Here is a 19,722-nt window from a genome sequence, read left to right on the forward strand (position 1 = left end):
GTGCACATTGAAATCACCTAGAGATCATTAAAAAATACTGATGCCAGGCACCCATCCAAAGAAATTCTAGTGTAAATGTTATGAGATATGATATTGGCATTAGCATTTTTAAAAGCTCTCCAGGAGATTCTAATGTACAGCCTACTTTGGGGACTACTGTCCTAAGAAATATTAGAAGCTAAATGTAAAATAGAAAGCACAGGGTCTTTCAGAGTTTCAGCTGTAGACTTGGAGGCTTTGTTATCTCATTGGAGTTAGGACAACTGAAATGTTACAAGTACTTCTGATTGTGATTGAAATTTACCTGATTTTGATTAGAATCTTGCCTGCTTTTGGATCACAGAATTCTATTAAGGAGTTGACAAAATTTTCCATGTCTTTGTGTTTATGTTTTCCTTTGTGTTCTGTAAATTTTTATTTAAGGGCCAAGGGATTTGTTTGTTTGTTTGTTTGTTTGTTTTTTGAGACGGAGCCTCGCTCTGTCGCCCAGGCTGGAGTGCGGTGGCGCAATCTCCACTCACTGCAAGCTCTGCCTCCCGGGTTCACGCCATTCTCCTGCCTCAGCCTCCCATGTACCTGGGACTACAGGCGCCCGCCACCGCGCCCTGCTAATTTTTGTATTTTTGGTAGAGACGGGTTTCACCGTGTTAGCAAAGATGGTCTCGATCTCCTGACCTCGTGATCCGCCCACCTCGGCCTCCCAAAGTGCTGGGATTACAGGCGTGAGCCTTCGCGCCTGGCCGCCAAGGGATTTTAAAAAATGAAAATTCTAGTACTGTGTCTTAAATCAGTAATGAGACTGATGTAGGAGTAACAGGTATTTGGTGTTGGACTTAGATTATTTATGTTTGAACAAAGCAATCATTTACAAGTATGGCAAGAAAGTAGTGCCTTCTCTTTACCTCAGTTCCGGGTTTTGTAGCGCCGTTGCCCTCCCCTACTTCATCATCAGATGTTCCTGGAGAAGAGGTCCAGGACTCTAGGGGGAATTTCGTAAATAACACCCATGCTAATTGTCTGAAACAGTTTCTAATCAGCAATGATTGATGTAAGATTTTTCTGTGGCAGCTTCAAGACAAAAGGACTCAGGTATGGTGAAGCCGCCTGATACTTATTAAAACAAAAAGGAAGGAAAGTTAGAGGATCTCCTGGAAGATTGAAAATAAATGGGTTAGATAATTCAAAGCTAACCCCAAGTTAATATAACTGTCTCTGATTGCTAGTTGGCGGGGTGGATACTGCAACAATATCAAAGAAATGAGAACAAATCTGCACTTCTCTCTTTAAAATGGCTTTTCAGTCAATTTGCTGAAAGGAAGAAGTATCATAAATGATATTCTGTATATCTGATTTACTTTTTTAGGATATTAGGTAGGAGAAAAATAAGTCTGAGATGATGAAAATCAATCACTATGAACAAGTCAAAAAATTTTAAATTAGAAAAGGTCATTTCATGTTGGCATGATTATTGGAAAAGGTAGGAGTTCTAGGGAAAAATAGGTGTGGACTAATGAGCTGAATAAACAATGGGGCCTGTATTTGTTTCGACCATACCTACAACATATCATATCTATTTCTAGGAAGTCCCCAGGGGCTGCAGGGGACAGGAAGATCCTGATCTGGGACAAATGGACTGGATGGAATTTTCAGGCTGAAGAGAAGTTGAACCCACAAAATCTTGGATAGTCTTTCATGAGCTCAGCCCTGCAATCACGCCCCATACAGTGAGCCATGGTGCATGCATTTTGAAAAGCAGCCTCCTCCCTTCCCTTTTCCTCTTTGTGACTTTGTGTATCACAAAAGCAGCTGTGAGCCAGAGGTAAGACTCTGGAGTTTACCTGGCTTCCCTTGATTGTTACTGACTGCCCAGGTCTGCTCTGTCCCTCCCAACTCTTGCCAGCTAAAAGATCTCTCTCCACCCTGGCAGGATTTGTAAACATGCTCCCCAAACACTCAGGAACATTGGAAGAACAACTTTTGGGGCAGTGGCTCTCCAGCTTTCTGTTAAACAAAATGCTCTTTAACATTTGATTTCATTTCAGAATAACGTTCTTACGTTCTTCGGATTCTACGGTCGTGAACGCTCTTCACTATTCTACAATTGATATAAGCTATACTGTCTCTGGAAAGGCATTTCTTTAGGAAAGATATTATTTATGATCATTGGGGGACCGAGTTGGAGGTTTGTTTTTTTTTTTTTTTTAATAGAGTTTTGTGTGTCTTATTCTTAAATTTAAAAAAGTATCTTCAGAAGGCGCCATATCCATCCCCTCGAGCAGTCACTGCAAAAGTTGGGTAGACCTCATAGGTTGTATATGCTGCTAAGTCTTGTCCAAGGGTTACCGCTTGCTTGAGCTGGGCAGCAGACACAGGTGCAGTTGCATTAGGGACAGCATATCCTGGAGGAAGAGGCAGAGAAAACTTCATGAAAGGAATTCACATTTGCTCCCTTTTGGCTTATTTGTCTTCTTTTAGACATATGAACTTTTAACATATTACTTAAAGCTAAAAGTTAACATGTATGTTTTAAAAAGTGCCCTTAAGGACACAATATGTGGACTCAGTGATTTTCAATCACATTCAAAAAGTCCTAGGACAATGTTCCCAAAAGTGGGATCAACCACCTGTGTCAGAATCACTTCATACTTAAGAGAATTAAAGATGCTTGGGATAGGGCCCAAGAAAGAGAAACTTAACAGGATGCTGAGTTGATTAAAGCTTGTGATTTATAACTTTTTGAAGGTTTCCAAATTTATAAATGAGAAAAGGTGACTGAGGGCCTGGCCGGGCATGGTATGTGGGGAGGTGGGGCTCTGTGGGACCGGTTCTCCTGCAACCCCACACCTGCCTAAATGAAACATTTAAAACATTTGCCTTTACCCGAGAAGATGTGTAGAGACGGGGAGATCAGTAGGAGAAATACTGTAATGGTTAAGTGTAGTTCTCCATAATACCTTAAAAGCAAATGCCTAACCTGTCCATATTTAGATCTAACTATGAATGGCAGAAGACCTTCGTACCTCCCAAGCCCCTCATCAAGCCTGTGCTTGGTGTATTCAGAGGCCTTGATGCTGGTTCTCCCCCTCAGAGAACCTAAGTATCCAAGAATTAAAAAAAAAATCTATGCGCTTTCATGTTAGCATTGTGTCTAGTGGATGAACATTCACTTTTGAAGAAGAGAGCATATTAGCTACCATCTAAAGCATTATTTCTCTGTATTGTTCTGGTCTAAAAACCTGAGTATTTCTGAGATGATCCAGAAATTGTAAAAGGTAACAAGAGAAAGAGAGAAGTATACTTAAGTACAAATGGACACCTGTTTTTCATTGTTGTTTTAAACCTCATTTGGTTTATGTGCGGTAGAAACCTGCCCAACCCCAGACACATTGATTTTTTTCTGGTGGCTTCTCAGAAAGTGGTGGCAGGAAGCTGGTTGGATTATTTTGAACAAAAATTGAATCCATTCTTGGCTCATTCACTTTGGTCAGTAATGCTGATTAATGCACTAGAGAAGTTTGGTCCATTTTCCAAGGATAGGAGACACGTGTTAACAGTTACTTTCATAATTTTGGAAACAGTATTTCTAAACTAAGTGAGTAATATAATTGTGTGAGCATGTGCACACATGCATGCATGTGTTCGTGGCACATATTTTACCTTTAGGGATTTTGAATTTTGTTTTTCAACTTGGTCAATTTGTTAAGTGCCAGGGTGTTTGGGTTTCAAACCGATTCTTCCCTTGGAGCCTATTATTCTTTGCTTGACTCCACAGCAAAGTTATAAGAGAGGCTCTCAGATTCTTAGGCATTCCCCAGACAACACTCATACCCCAAATATTTTTAACTTTTCACAGAAGCCAATAGAAGTGAGAATAAGATAAAACATTCTTGGGTAAAAGCAAATCCTTTCCAATGTGAAAGCAAACTTTGAAATTCTTCTGACAGTGGCTCATTAGTTTAATAGTACATTTGTTAGGTGTCTTTGGGGTGCAGCTTTCTGCAAGACAGGGGCTCAACTTTCTCTAAGAACTGAGAAGCCCTAGCAGGCGTCCTGAGTACATGGACATGTAAACACCCTGTTATGTGGAAAGTAAGCACCGGTTGCTGGCCCCGCACTGCCCAGGAAGGACCTTGCCCTCTGCAGTGTCAGCTATTACCTTGGTAACCTCCGAGGGACTCACCACAGAGCGTCTCCATGTTCTTACAGAGAAACAAAGCTAGAATTGAGGTCACTTTCAGATGTGAAACATCATTAATATTAGCCTCACTGACCAGAATGGAGGATATATTCACAACTTTTGAGAAAACAAAACAAAACAAAATGCTGAGAATGAGCCCCAGGTGCAGTGGGTGTGAGGAAAATATAAAATTTCTCACACCTACACATGACCAGTATATGAATTAATTAATCGATAAGAATGTCATGTTTCTAGGTATACTTAGAGCTCTAATTTGGACTTATGTGGAACATGCTGACACAATGACAAATCAAAATGATAGATTTCTTCAATAGAAATAATCTTTTACTAAAAAAAAAAAAGGATAAAATTTTCATCTGAGAAAAAATTTTCTAAACAACTTTCTTCCTGGTCCCCTTCAGTCTCTAAAGGATTCATTTTTAATTATTACCATTTGTTGTGGGTACATAATAAATGGGGACAAATCTTTTAACATGTGACCTCTGAACGCATTGTTGATCCACAGATAGGCTTTGCTTTAAGCAATCAGCATATGCCCCAGACCAAAATTATAGAACAAATAAGTTGAGTCCTGATTATTCACATATTGAAAGGATCTCTGTCTGTCTCTCACTCTCACACACACAATTTTTGACTTTAAAAAATCTCTTTTGGAATCAAATTAATAAAAGTAGATTGAAGATTGGAGAGGGAGAAAAAAATTGCTGAAAAGCTAATTGCCATTGGCCAAATTACTTAATCTTTTCATACATGGGCTCTTCATTTGTGTACTGGACTTTCTGATGGAACCTAACTCTTGGTGGTATTATGAGCGTTACTAAGATATTATAATGCTTCCTGACCATTTAGGTGAGTGCCTAGCACACAGTAAGAGCTCCAATAAACATCATATATCTATAGGTAGTTTCAAACTCTCTTACCAAAAGTAAAAACCAAAACAAACCAGACTCAGAGAGACTGACTCATTCAAGATCACACAGCAGTTTAAAGCTGAGCCAAGACCAGAACCCACTCTGTTGCCCAGCTTGATTTTCTTGCCTTGTGTTTTAATGAGTCACTCATTTGGGAAACTCTTTTTGGTCCCAAGGTGGTGCAAGTCAGATTGCCGTAAGTGGGGTACACAAACATTTCTATGATTCAATGGTACCAAAAAAGGGTTTCCCAAATACTCTCTGCAGGGCGCCATTTCTGGCACAATTTTCCCATACCTGGGAAAGCAGTAGCAGCAGTAGCCATGGTGCCAGCATCGCCTCCATCAGTGGGGATGCCCAGGGTCTGCAGGGTGTATTCGGCTGCGTACGTCTTTGCTTCATCCACATAGGCACTCAGCTTCGGAGGTGTGAAAGGGTGGCTGGAAAGCAAGTCAGTCAGGGTAGGCATTTTTAAACTGGTACAACTGAGTCAGGTGAAAACCTAAGGCACTATCAGTTTTGTAAAATGACTGGATGGTGGTTTTTTGAGTGGGTGTTTTACATTCTGTTTGCTATTAAAGCTTCTAAATATAGGTTGCATGTAGGAATATTTACAAATTGATCTAGAACATCAGTGGTTTATGACATTCCTGGGACATACAAATAATTCACTACATGCCTTTTCTAAAGCACAAGTGAAACAAATTGTTTCTAAAAGATATAGAAATGCAGGCTCATGGTAAAATTCAGGAGGTGATATCCGCTAACAGAGAGGTCATATATTTGGTCCCAAATTAAATGATGGGCCATTGTCTTATTATGTATAAAAATGGTAATTTCATATGCTTCAACTTAAACATTGCACAGATGAAATAATGGGCTATAGCTTTGTTTGTTTGAAATGGAGTCTCACTCTATTGCCCAGGTTGGAGTGCAGTGGCATGATCTCAGCAACCTCCACCTCCCAGGTTCAAGTGATTATCCTGTCTCAGCCTCCCTAATAACTACAACTACAGGCGCCTGCCACCACACCCGGCTAATTTTTGTATTTTTAGTAGAGATGGGGTTTCACCATGTTGGCCAGGCTGGTCTCAAACTCCTGACCTCAAGTGATCTACCTGCCTCAGCCTCCCAAAGTGCTGGGATTATAGGCATGAGCCACTGCGCCCAGCCAAGAATGGGCTATAGTTTTTATTTCTATTACATTTTACACTACTGACTGTTTTCCAATGGTTGGTGATACTACACAACCTTCATTGTGTATATGAAATTTGGGGGCCTTTATATGCCAGCTTCATGGCTGGCACATCCCAACTATACATCTCAATGCTTACATTTAATGACAAATGAGTAGGTAGTAGACCTCAGTATCTTGTTTAGATGGTGATTAAGTGCATTTAATTTACAAGCGTATCCTGCTCTAAAATGGTAAGGAATTTGGAGAAGTTACGCACATTGCAGGATTCTGGCTGGCTAGGGCAGGAATGGTTATTTTGTATAAGAATAGTTGTCTTTGGTCTTGTCCAATGGCAGAGTGCAGCTGGTACACTGGCTGTCCCCAGTTATTTTTCTGGCAAATCTCTTCTAATATCTACAAGAATAAAAAAAGTTATTTTCCCCTCAAATGACACATTCACATTATATCCCAAGTTTTCAGATTTTTAAACTCTAATTTTCAGAGTTCAAGCTAATATCAGAAGATATAAAATGCTACATGGTTTAATGACTCATAAAATTTAAGATGAACTCAATTTGAACTCCATTTAAAATGTTAGGTCTATTAGTTCATAAAATCACTTTCACACCATTTACTGTAATATATTTTTAGTTTAGTCCATTAGCTGTAACTTTTTACCAAAAGCTTAATTTTATGATTTGTTTGGAATATTTGTTTTTGTAAAAACTGTTGCTCCAACACTGTGTGCATAGATTTGTATAGATTTACTCATTATTACCCTCAGTCTCTGTGTTTATAATCGTTTCGAGATGATAACCTAAGAATATATTTTTATTTCATGTCATTTGCCATAGTGTTTTAATCTCACAATTTCATAAAAATAGAATTAAAAAGTTTAATGGATTGGTATTTATTGAGCATTCCTAGACGGGTGTTGACAGTTGTAATGTTTTTATTTGTTTGGTAAGACACTATTTCTGGCTTTTTTTTCTTTTGCTTAATGACAATATGCTTTTTAGCATCTTCCTGCACGTTGTTTTCTTCTGTAATTACTCCAAACTGAATATTTTCTAAAGATTCATAGTTTCTTTATTCTGAAGCCATTTTTGGTTGTCCAGAGGTCCTGACGCTCTCGTTAGTCAGCAGATTCAGTAGACTGTGGAAAGCAGGGCATAAGGCTGAGAAAATAACTCTGGAAGACAGAACAGTGCCTCAGGATGTGTCTCTGGGGTTTCTTACCTCATTTATGCTAACTAACCCAGCTGCAATAGCATGATATTTTCCAGTTTATTAATTTGTAGATTGTTCCTATTTTCTCTATTGACATTTTCTTTTTAATACTCTTGTTGTGTAGGATCTCTTGTCATCCTCAGAGCATTCTCTGCAGTTCTTGGGCAATAATAATGGAGCTTTTGCTGGTAGACATGATGCCTGCCTGTTTATGCCAGGTGAGCAAACCCGGGTGGAAGGAACACCAGCTCTCACTGCTGACTTTGCAGGGCAGTATTTGTCTCTGCTTCTGGCTGGAAGTTCATAACTCTACTTTGGGGTTGTTTAGGCCCCATCGATATTGGTTGGTGGTGGCATGGTGTTCATTTCTAAGCCATAGTTGTAGAAGGTCAGAGAACAATATTATTAATTTGTCTTTTGTATAAGAATAGTTGTCTTTGGTCTTGTCCAATAGCAGAGTGCAGCGGGTACACTGGCTGTCCCCAGTTATTTTTCTGGGGACAGAGACACTTTTATTAATTGATAGAGATTATTACTGACATATTAATATAAGACATGATGAATTTCTAACTTGAGTTTGATGTAAAACGAAGAGATCTCTTTTCATACTATCACAGCTATCGGAACTACTATTATACAGAATTTGTGACTATTATTTTTTATTTTCTTAAAAGATTTCTAAGGATTCCAGTACTTTAATCAGGTTCTTGGTTTTGGGTTTTAACCCAAGAGAAACTGGGTGACTGGATTTTATATTTTCTGAACAAACTTCATCATATCACTTCCAGATTTCATTATGGTTATATGTTTATGTGTCAGTTTTTTTTCCCACTGGATTGCCATCTAATTTTTGGTGGTAAGGATTTTTTTATATTCACTTCTGCATCTCCAGCACCTAGTGCACTACATGGTGCATAAGAGAAGTTTACTAAATCTTTTGTGAACAAACAAATGATTGCTGTTTAGCACTCTGGTAGGCTTTCTTTTTTTTTAATTCCCTGGGTGGGGCTAGCAGAAACCTTAGATAAGCTAATTTGTGCATAAAAGAAAGTCAGAAATCCCATTGAAAAATTACCCCAGATGAGCTTTTAGAAAACCAAGTTTTCTTCTGGATTGAAATTATAAGGGCTCCTTCCATAAATGTGGGGCTATAAGCCCACCTTTGTCATGGGAATAGGGAAGTTTCGTTCAAGATACACAAACTGTAACTGATTATTCAGCCGAAATATATTTCAGAGAGATCAGTACCTATCACACTCCCACAGGGAACAGTCTCAGGGTTAGCATAGACCCTGTTTTGTTTTATTTTTAACCCTGGGACTCAATTTCCGTATTGAAACTTGTATAACTTTTAATTTTCCAATAACAAAAAACACAGGTTAATGTTGAAGTATGGAAACTTAGAACTCTTAAATGAACACAAAAAAACCCCTCTCTGTAATGCCACTGCTGCAATATAACTATGGAGGAAGAGTTAATTTGGTATGACTGACGACATCTCATAGTTAATAATTCACCTAGATATCATGGTGGAGTTTTCTCTTAGATACAGCATTTCCAAGAAAAGATGTCCTAAATGGTCTATTCAGGGCTCTGCCATAATGCCCTTCATTTGCCAACCAACCTGGCTCACATACAATAGGCATTTATTCTGAGATGGGGTCTTTGCCTCATTTTATTTTCATTTAGGGTATGGGTTGATAATTCTTAATAGCTCTCAGATTCTTTGCATTTCAGGGGAATATTGTTCAAGGTGTTAAGCTTTAAGATTTTTTTAAAAAGAGAAAGGACCTATAATAGAATAACAGCACCTGATGCCCAGCATTCCCTCAAAGGGTGTGACATTGATTGAATGCTTTATATATTAAAAGAAAAAAAAACCCATAGCTTGAGTAGGGATCAAGTCAAATCATTTGGTAAAAGTGAATGATGCTCATTGGCACAACTTAACGAAACTATTTATGGAATAACATTACCTACCTGGGGAGCGAGTTTAATTCCTTGGGGTTTTAACGTGACAGGATTCATTGGCGTGAGCTCCATCCCAGGTAAAATATCATAGAGTTTGTCTTCTCTTTTGTCTCCTTTGGCCTGGTATCCTCGACCCAGGCCTGTGTATGCCAAATAGCCACGGCCGCCCAGTCCTCTCACTCCCGCAGCCCCTACAGGTACATTCATGTAAATTTCTAGGAATGTAAGAAGGCATTAAACTGAATCAAACCACCAGAAAATCACCCTGAATCTTACTGTAATGGAAAAGTTAGCCCAATTCACGTTGATTATTGCCCTGAAGATGGGTGGGAAACTCTAGGATTCTAATGTAATGAAACTCAACATAAGGTAAGGTTTAACATAGGTGTCTTTCTCTTTTTTGAAAAACTACCTTCAGAAGATAGCGATGCCATTGATAAGTACAATACTGTTGATAAGTACATAAGCAACTTAAAAATGTTGGGAGAGAAATTTTGCAATTTTTGTCTTTAGGTTACCTTTTCTTGATATTTTCTAATATAGACTAATAAAGACTGGGAATGTATTTATGACAACATTCCAACATAATGCGACCACTTGTTTTGAAATCAGTCTTACATAGAGACTGTCACTGATCAGCATATTAGAAATAAATTCTGGCTTCTCTAATTATCCCACCTCCAGTGACTTACTGGAAAACAAGCATTTAGAAAGCATGCTTTTAGGTTCACCATCCTCTCTCTGATGTTCGGTCAATGTGAGGCTTAAGTTTCCATTGAGTTTCACGCATAGATTCCTTTTGATTTTTGTTTTGCCATGTTGCTACTTTGATTTTATGTTGATGGCATAGAGATACAAAATTAAATGGATTACCCTTCATCCATGAATATCATTCATTGATTTCTTTCTTGTTATAAGATAGGCATTTTTTTCCGTTATAGTGGAGTTTGTTTTTTTCGACATCATAACTGGTTGACAATTTGTATTTAATGTATGGATTGGTTAATGATGTGATTTTTCATTATAAATGCATAATATTACAATGATATAATTTATTGTCACATAGACAAGTTATCCTAAAGGAAATCCTGATTACTTAATTTACATTAAAATTTTGGGGCAAGTAATTATGAGTATGAAATTTTTAAGGCCGTTGAAGACTAGAGCTCCTAGGATGATCAATTCAATTATACTGAAAAATAGTAAAACATAGTAAGATAATTGTTTCCACAGTAATCTAGATGTGCCTCTTTGCTTCTATGTCAAACCCAAGAATAGACTTAAATACACAGTTTATTTATCGAATTGCCCAGATTCATGTCGTATTTAGAGGACAGAACTGGAATTCAGTTGGCGTTAGCCATATCCTAGAAAAACTAATCTGAAGGAGCCAAAAAGGCAGGGACAAGCTAGTTTCTTGGAAATAAAATAAAGGCTTTCTTTATCTTCTAGCTTCCTTGAAGAAATGGAGCTTGGAAAACTACTCAAACATTTAGAATTCTTACAGGATTCAAATGTGAAATGTTTATTGTTTTATTAGCAGTCTGACTGAGGGTTTTTTCTATTTGGTGTTTATTTAGTTCTTCATGTACTAAAGAAATATAGTAATTTCCTTAATAATTTGGCTTTTAAGAAAGTATAACACATATTTCTTGGAGGACATCAGATGAGAACCTCTCATGTGTCTGTTAGATTATATTTATAATAATTTGTGATTTGTATATTAAGACAATGCCACTGAGTCACCATCAAATACACACATGCCTTGAAAGGGTTTTGCTATTTGAGGTAATTGGTTTCCACTGGATTATACTGGTCTATTCCAGAAGTGTTGTAATGAGCCACAGATGACTGCACAATGGTGGACAAGTGATACAAAAGAAGCTAACAGTTATAGAACTAGGTTTTAGTTTGTGCAAATTTTATGGACCCATGTAAAGTTTGAATCTGTGCACTAGGCTCATTTGCACAATGTTCTGACCACGTTTTTTCAATAACCAGTTGTAATGTGAAAAAAGACTCCTATCAAAGGAAAACTATTGATATAATACTTGATTTTTTAATAAAAAAAATCTTCAGTGCTTTTCTCCCAGTGGACCCATCCAATGTATCTAAGGCTACTGCAATTTGAGTCATTTGAAATTTTAGGATTACTCTAAAGCAAGATCTGACTGGAGTTACCTCTAATAGAAGGGGCTCGGATAATGGCTCTGTTGCTGAGGTGTCCTTTGGTGGCTGGGAAATGAAGACTGGGAATTGCTGCATAAGCCTGAGGGGCATAGAAGACAGGAGCTCCAAGGTAGGTTGTGGTGGGATCATAAACTTGGCCCAAAGAGTAGGTGTACTCTCCTTGCAGCATGGTGCCCCTTCCACCTGTGCCTCGGGTGTACCTAACATAACTGTCCTTGTCCACTGGTTTTGCTAGGGTGACTTCAATGGGGGAACCATCCAGCACCTGTTGTAGAGAGCAAAGAAAAATCAACATGAGATGATACGAAGATAACCAAGTGTGGCTGAGCCCTAATAACATGATTCCTTCTAAGTGTTAGACTACTTGCTGTAGGTTTATTGATTGTATCTTGTCATTTTATAGGTTTGTGTTTGTATGCCAGTTGAGTTTTTTTCTGAGCCATTTTGTTGGTAAGATGCATAAGATGCCAACAGGTTTGACAGTGACATATTGGCCGGTGTCCATTGACATATTCATTATAAATTTATAATCTGGTTACAGTCACTGAGACAGAAACTTATGTAATATTTTTATTAGGTCATATATGTGTTTTAAATTACATATCTATATAATTATATAACTACAATAAAATTTAGTTTTGTTATGGATGGTATAAAATCTCCATTACCTAGCACAGTAAGATGAAGGTGAAAGGAAACCAATAATGAAATCTTATCAATTATTAGCATTTAGCATGGGCAGCCAAATCAGGCCCTTCCAGCTGATAGCCTACTAACTGCCTTGCTCCTTAGATCAGCCGCACAAGTAAATTTTCACAGGAGAAGAGAGGCATACTGTGGCTCTACCAAAGGAAGAGGAATCTGGGAGGCTGTTGCATTGCCTGCCACAGGTTCTTCCTTGTGAAGCCACCTTTTGATCTGCTGAACAGTTGGGAACTAATAAACAGAGATGACAGTGGTCAGGAGTAGTTGGGAGTGAGAGTAGTATTGAGGTTCTCAGATCATGCACCACTTAAAACTTGTCCTCAAAAATTATTGACACAAATTTTGAGAGTGTGAACAGCTCCAGATGTTGAAGATAATGAATGTATGTAGATCTACATGTGCTACTAACTTCTATGTATTGCTTACCTACACAAGAAACAAACATGGCTCTCAACAAATTCTTGATAGATTGATGTATTTATTATCAAAGGAACAAAGTATTGTCACAAAGCATTTGTGGCTTTTTTTTTTTTGAATAAGAATGTGATGATCCTCTGTTTTATATACAGAAGACTTTTATTTAAAGTGTTTCTACAGAAATTCACATTCACAGCAGCTGAGTGTGCACTCTTACCCTCTGATTTCAACAGTGCTTCAGTGGTTCCTGGATTATCGAAGTCTGCTGGACAAAGCTTGTGCTTCATGGTCATCCTGACCATTTTGTTCAGCCTATGGGTCAGTTTGTCTCCAGTATTATGTATTTACCTTACTTTTTAGTAGCAGGAGCCAGTGTCAAATAAGTTAGATGGAATACTCTGATAGAATCCAGATGATATTCAACAATCTTATATTGATGTTGATGTAATTAGAAAAAATAGAACTGGCATACTGAAAATAGGGGAGGACCTTGGGTATAAGATTATTTATATCTTCAGTCTGGTCTTGAGGAAGATGAGAGACTCAAATAGGTCTCTGCTTATAGGCACTTCCATATCAAGATACATTTTGCATGGAATGATTCTTTGCTGCAAATTCAGATTTCTTGTAATAAATTTTGTTCTGCCTTCCTCTGTCCCATCCAAAAGCATTTTAAACTCAATATTGTATTTTAGTTATTTAGTTTAGATATTTCAAGAGCTAGGACAACATCTTATTAATCAGTATAACCCAAGCTTAGTAAAATTTCTTTCACTTCACAGACTTGGAATAAATGAATAATCATTCTGAAGCTCAATTCATTATTTTTCTCTCTGAATAGGCTTCCCTTCCTGAATTTCATAACAACCTCCCATATTGGAAGCTTATAATGACTTCTCCTTCTTTTTCACCCCTATCTCCAATCAGTTCCTGGGTCCTTTGAATTTACCCCTACTGTTCTGTACATAGTTGTCTCCTGCATTCCATTCCTACCTAAGTTCAAGACCTTATTTTGTCCCATTTGGGTGACTATAATAGCTTTATACCTAGTTTCTATGACATGTTTCTCTCACCTGTATTAAAAAGGCAATTCTTACTAGGCTAATTTTCCTAAATTGTAAATGTGATAATTACTGCATAAAAAAATTCAAGATCTCACCTCATCTAATAAATTAAATATAAATTTCTATATATATGCTCAAAAACCATAGTTCCTAGGAAAACTTACTTTAGATTTTTCCATACCGTATTATAGTCAAGTATAATATTAAATATATATTTAACTAAATAATATGTGTAAATATTACTATAAAAATATCTAGCTGCAAAAATTGGGAATAATTTGAATATGTTTCCATTGTAATTATTCCAATGTAATTATTGGCATTTAATTTGTGATGGCTGTTCCTTCCCAGCAATCATCGTGTATACTCAGGAATGTTTCCATACAGAGAAAATCGAACTTACAGATTGTTTTCCAAGTAATAACACTTTTATGACATTAAATGTGATAATCAATGAAGATGAAATAATGCTTTTCTTTATAGACATGTATTTATGCATTAGTTTTTGCTTTGCAGTTGTCTTTTTTGTATTTCAGAGTGAATACATTCTCCACCCCACCCTCCAGCACTCAAATATTTTTGAGTTTGAGCAGGCCCCTGAGGAGCTAATATGCAAGAGGCTCCACAGTGTCTGAAGGGCCTAGGCTAAGAGATCCTCCCTTTGCCATCTGGATCCACTCCCTATGGAATTCACCACCTACTAGCTCCAGTCTGCTCTCTGCTCTGGGAGACTATTCTACATGGGATCCTCTTTAGCCTTCTGGATTGTGATTGGATTTAACCAAAGCGGAATGCTGGTAGGAGGTTGGAGAAAGAGACAACAGTGAATTTGGGGCATTTATTCTGCCCTCTTTGAAAGGTCACCTTGGGCTGACTGTGTCCTTTGACCAAAATCACTACTTCTTTCTGTTCTCTTTTCTTTTTTTCCTTAATGATGGGGTTTCACTCTGTTGTCCAGGTTGCAATGCAATGGCACAATCATAGATCACTGCAGTCTCAGCCTTCTGAGATCAAGAGATCCTCCCACCTCAGCCTCTGGAGTAGCTGGGACTACTGTAGTAGTCCATGCCACCATGCTTGGCTAACATTTTGTGGAGATGAGGTCTTGCCATCTTGTCCAGGCTGGTCTTGGAGTCCTGGGCTCAAGCAAGCCTTCCACCTCAGCCTCCCAAAGTGCTGAGATTACAGGTGTGAGCCACTGCACCCAGCTACTTATTGCAAAGAGATCTGCTCTACACAATTCTCTCCCCTTTCAGGATTTCTATTAATTCTCCAGCCCCTTGTACCTTTGACTCCAGAATGCTGTGAGCCCCAAATTCTGACACTCTTTTTTTGATTTCCCTAGTCCCAACTCACACTTTTGTAATTAATTCCTTTGCTATTTGTTTTCTTTTGGGACCCTGGCTGATGCCAGATCCGATAGGTAAAACAGTCCCATGTGCATTATGTTCCAACCAAGTTACTCCACATTTTCCTGTTCTCCAATCTTGTCTTTCTCTTCTCAAATTCTGTGCCTCTGTCTAAGACTGCCTGTCTTTCCATATTTTGATTTTTGAAATTATACCCAATTTTCATAGCTTCTTTGAAATATTATCTTCTCATATCCATGAAGATGTTTTATTCTTTATGGCCTACTTCTTCCTTTGAACTTGCTCACCACGTTGATCTCTTTTTATGATATTTACTTGACTGTACTTTGCACGTGTTTGTGTAGTTGTCTTATTCCTCCAACCAACTTTTAACTGTTTGTCAAATATCTTTGATTCTTTTTGTATCCTAGCATGATAAGTGGTCTACAGAAGGTTTTAAATGTTTATTGGCTTGATACATAAATATTATATTGGTTTCTGTATACAACTCAGTAGTGAGGATATAGAAGCTTCCCCAGCCCCGACTCTTGGCAAGGTGAGAGACTCTAAGCTTTCCAAGTGGAAGATCAAACTATGAAGGCAGAATAACAGCTATCTTGACATGTTTTTAATTCATCAGCTTCTAAAATACTGCAATAAAATGATGATAATCTCTTTGAAGTGATGAGAGAAAACTGGAATTGTGGAAAAACACCTTGAAATAATCTACTTCGATCTCCTCTTTCCATGGAAATTGAGTTTCAGTGCCTTGTCCAAATTAGAAAAAAAATAGAGCTAAAGTTGGATATATTAGGTACATCTCCAATTTCCATTGTATTTTCCATCATTTCTCTTTAGTACATCTTAAATGGACTGAGGCAGCCACGTCAGAGAAGGCTGGAGTGAGACAGACTCGCAGGACTGTGCTTTTGAATGTAATGTCTGCACCAAACTTGGATGGAATCTGCATATTTTTTTCTTTGTTCTACCTTACCTTGCCATTTAAAGCTTTCATAGCCTCAACTGCATCTTCTCGGTTACTGAAGTGCACAAAAGCATAGTCTCGAATTTTCTTCACCCTCTCCACAGCACCTGTAAAATAGAGTGAAAGTTGCCCCATTAACAAACTTAAGAGAGCCCTGAAAGTGATATATTTTAGCACCTAGCTGCAAAGAGCATTGGATTTTTTCATGGATATCTCATATTTAAGAAAGGATCTCATCAAGAACATTCAACTGAAGATTTTTTTTTTGGCAGTTTTAAAAATAAAATTTATATTCTGACTTATTATAATTTGTTATGGATTTGTGTTTTCCACTTCCTAGATTATAAGGTCTCTAAGGGTAGGAATTCCATCTTCCTTTGCATCTTATGTAATGTAAAAGATAGTACCTTTTGCATGGCAAAATATTTGTTGAGTTGAACTCAATTATTGATCATTTTACAAACGTATATTTAGGTGATTACTTTTTTAAGTTTTATGCTTTTCATCCCAGCAAAATGTCTTTATCTCTTTTGTCTTATGTAATTAACTTTAATTTACTTTTTAAAACTTAAATATTAGGTAACTACAGTTCTGATAAGGTAACTGAGATTTAGAGTCCACACAGAGAGGAACTACAATTGTATTCCCTATATCCTTATCCATTAATCTTTAAATAGAAAAGCAAAAAGAAGAAAAAGAAAGTTGTTTCCACAAGAACATCTGGGAACCAAGATAAGTTGCCTGCCTTGCTGTCATGATAGCTAAAGACTGGAAACAATGTAAATATCTACTATTCTACTTTGAGGAATGTCTCATACAGAAACACTCACACACATGTACAAGAATCATGCATAAGAATATCAATTACACTACTGTTGAAAGAGCAAAAATAAAAAAATTTAATGTCTATTTTCATGAGTGATTAAATCTGCTACATTTATACCAACACCAAGGAGTCTATACAGAAAATAGACCTGTATGTGATTACATGCAAAGATTAAAGACCTATATATATATTTTTTTCAGACAGAGTTTTGCTCTTGTTGCCCAGGCTAGAGTGCAATGGCGCGATCTCAGCTCACTGCAACCTCCGCCTCCCTGGTTCAAGCGATTCTTCTGCCTCAGTCTCCTGAGTAGCTGGGATTACAGGCATGTGCCACCATGTGCCTGGCTAATTTTGTATTTTTAGTAGAGAAGGAGTTTCACCATGTTGATCAGGCTGGTCTTGAACTCCAGACCTCAGGTAATCTGCCCACCTCGGCCTCCCAAAGTATTGGGATTACAGGCATGAGCCACTATGCCTGGCCCAAGATCTACTGTTAAGTTTTAAAAAGTTATAAAATAGTAAGTACAATATTATAGCATTTGTGTTTTTAATAATCCAAAACTGTATATATATGCACAAAATTTAAATACACTTATACAGAAAGCAAACTGAAAAGATAGAGACCAAACTCTTAACAGGGGTTACTTCAGGAATGGGGAGAAAAGTTGGGAAGAATGAAGGGGATTTTCATTTTGTAATTGATAAATTTGGCATTTTACAAATATTTGCAAAATTTATTTATGTTATTTGTGTAGAAAACCCAAACAAACCATCTATTTTTATGTAAAGGAACTGCTGAACATGATAGCAACTTATAAAAATGAAAAAGATAGTTGTACCGAGATAGTTGGATGTTGTATTTTTAAAATGTTGTTGCTTACTCAATTTTAAAAATAGACCTTTTGCTTAGAGTGAAGGTAAGGTGGAAATTTGTTTAACCACTGTTAGTTTAGCATGCCAATTATCTTCTTTTACCCTACACTCACTTGGGTGTACCTTGAGAGTCTAGGGAGACAACATAGGATGAGACATTATTCCAGGGAAAAGAAGAGGGGGAAGTCCTTTCTGTCCCTATCAAAGTTTCATTATCCTCTTAGATTCAAGGTAACAAAGGTAATTAGAGTTTTTACTCTCTCACATGGTTCAATGACTAAGAATTATCTTCCTTTGGAATAATAGTGAACCTGTAACATAAGGACAATTTAAAGACATTGTGATACTTCTCTTTACACTCCCTTCAACATTCGACCCTTGACTTCTTATGGCAATGGTTATACAGAGCAAAATCATCTGGCCAGGCTAAGGATAAATAAAGCTCTCTGAGACCATGAAGCATGGGACATATAATTAACTGAATATCCAATATAGTCTCTTCACTCCTTTCAGTGTCACACGGGGTGATGATCATGACTCAATCCCACGACTCGTTTTTGTAATTGAGAAGAAAGACATTGGCCAATGATGACCTTCACCTTTCCAGTCTTTGCTCAGTTCATATTTCAATGTCATTCTCCACCTAGACTCCCTGGTCTGTTATCTCCCTGAGACGAGGACCAGTTTCAGATACTTTGTGGTATCATCTTCACCTGGTTCCTGCCTACTGCCTTGGACACAGGAGTTACTCTATAAATACACATGGAATAAGGGAATATTATCAGTTAATTCACACCCCAACTTCTGTCATCTACACCAGTTAGGTGGCATTTCAGATGATAATGAATTTAGATTTTCTGAAATTCTGTTTGCAGATATTTCAAATTATCTTACACTGTTGGATAATTTCCAGATGCATCTGGTTTTGGAAAATTTGATATTTAAAAATTTAGTCTTATAAAACAGACAAGTTAAAAAGTTAGAGTTTGTGTCATAAAAGTTGTTTTTCTCTACAATAGCATTCACCACATGGCTTATTTTAATATGTTTCTTCTTTAGTGCATAGGAGTTTGTTTAATAATTGATCCTCATCTGGCAGACGGTGAGTCCACAGAATATGAATGATCATTATTACCCAATCATCCATTAGCAAAGAAGAAAAAGATCCTCTGAAATCATGATGCAAGGAATTGGAAAATTATTGCTGTGTTTATTATCAACTTGTCACAACACATAAACCTGAGGAGAAATACACCTGCACGCCAAAGGGAAGGTTATCAGAGGGTCATGGTTCCCCAAGTGTGGTCCCCAGACCAGCAGAATCAGCTTTGCCTGGAAACTTAATAGAAATGGAAATGCTTGAGGCCACCCACGATGGGCCATACAATCAGCGATTTAACATGCCCTTCAGGTGATTATAATACTGCTAAACTCTTGTAGGAAGATCAGATTTTGTAGAATGACTATAATGGGAAATTCAGCAGATACCCTTAGGCGACAGTGGGGAAGCACAAACCATCTTCAGATCCCAATTTTTGTTCTAATTATCATTTATGTCTCTGAGTGGCAATATAGTATTATTCAAGTTCACCATGGTTAAAATGATACATGGTCAAATATTTTGAGGTAATAGGTAGGTTCCTCTGAGGGACCTAAACTTTAAATAGAATTTTTAAAGAGTCATTTTCCTGTTTCTTTCCATAAATTTTTCTAGATAAGTATAGCCTTGGCACAGTACATACTTTCCAAGATAAAACAGACTAGTTAGCTCTGACTTTTCCCTCTCAATGCAGCAGATGTCTGCTAGTTGTTCACCTTCAGCAATT

General features: G+C 37.5%; 1 protein-coding gene across 4 annotated transcripts in view; it reads right to left on the minus strand.

The window, feature by feature from the left end:
* Positions 1-820: 820 nt before the first annotated feature.
* The window catches only part of A1CF (APOBEC1 complementation factor), a 77,885-nt gene continuing 58,983 nt past the window's right edge, over positions 821-19,722 (minus strand). For 2 of the 4 annotated variants that reach the window (XM_009214926.4, XM_031652210.1), the window contains exons 7-12: positions 16,207-16,304; positions 11,669-11,942; positions 9,497-9,678; positions 6,564-6,700; positions 5,407-5,549; positions 821-2,399 (exon numbers count right to left, since the gene is read on the minus strand). In XM_009214926.4, the coding sequence (XP_009213190.1) occupies positions 2,248-2,399; positions 5,407-5,549; positions 6,564-6,700; positions 9,497-9,678; positions 11,669-11,942; positions 16,207-16,304 (986 nt within the window). In that variant the 3' untranslated portion in view covers positions 821-2,247. Of the gene's footprint in view, positions 2,400-5,406; positions 5,550-6,563; positions 6,701-9,496; positions 9,703-11,668; positions 11,943-16,206; positions 16,305-19,722 lie in introns of all 4 variants that reach the window. The other 2 variants (XM_003903944.5, XM_031652209.1) reach the window with 1 other exon arrangement.

This window comes from Papio anubis, chromosome 11, assembly GCF_008728515.1.
Source record: "Papio anubis isolate 15944 chromosome 11, Panubis1.0, whole genome shotgun sequence".
NCBI classification, from domain to species: domain Eukaryota; kingdom Metazoa; phylum Chordata; class Mammalia; order Primates; family Cercopithecidae; genus Papio; species Papio anubis.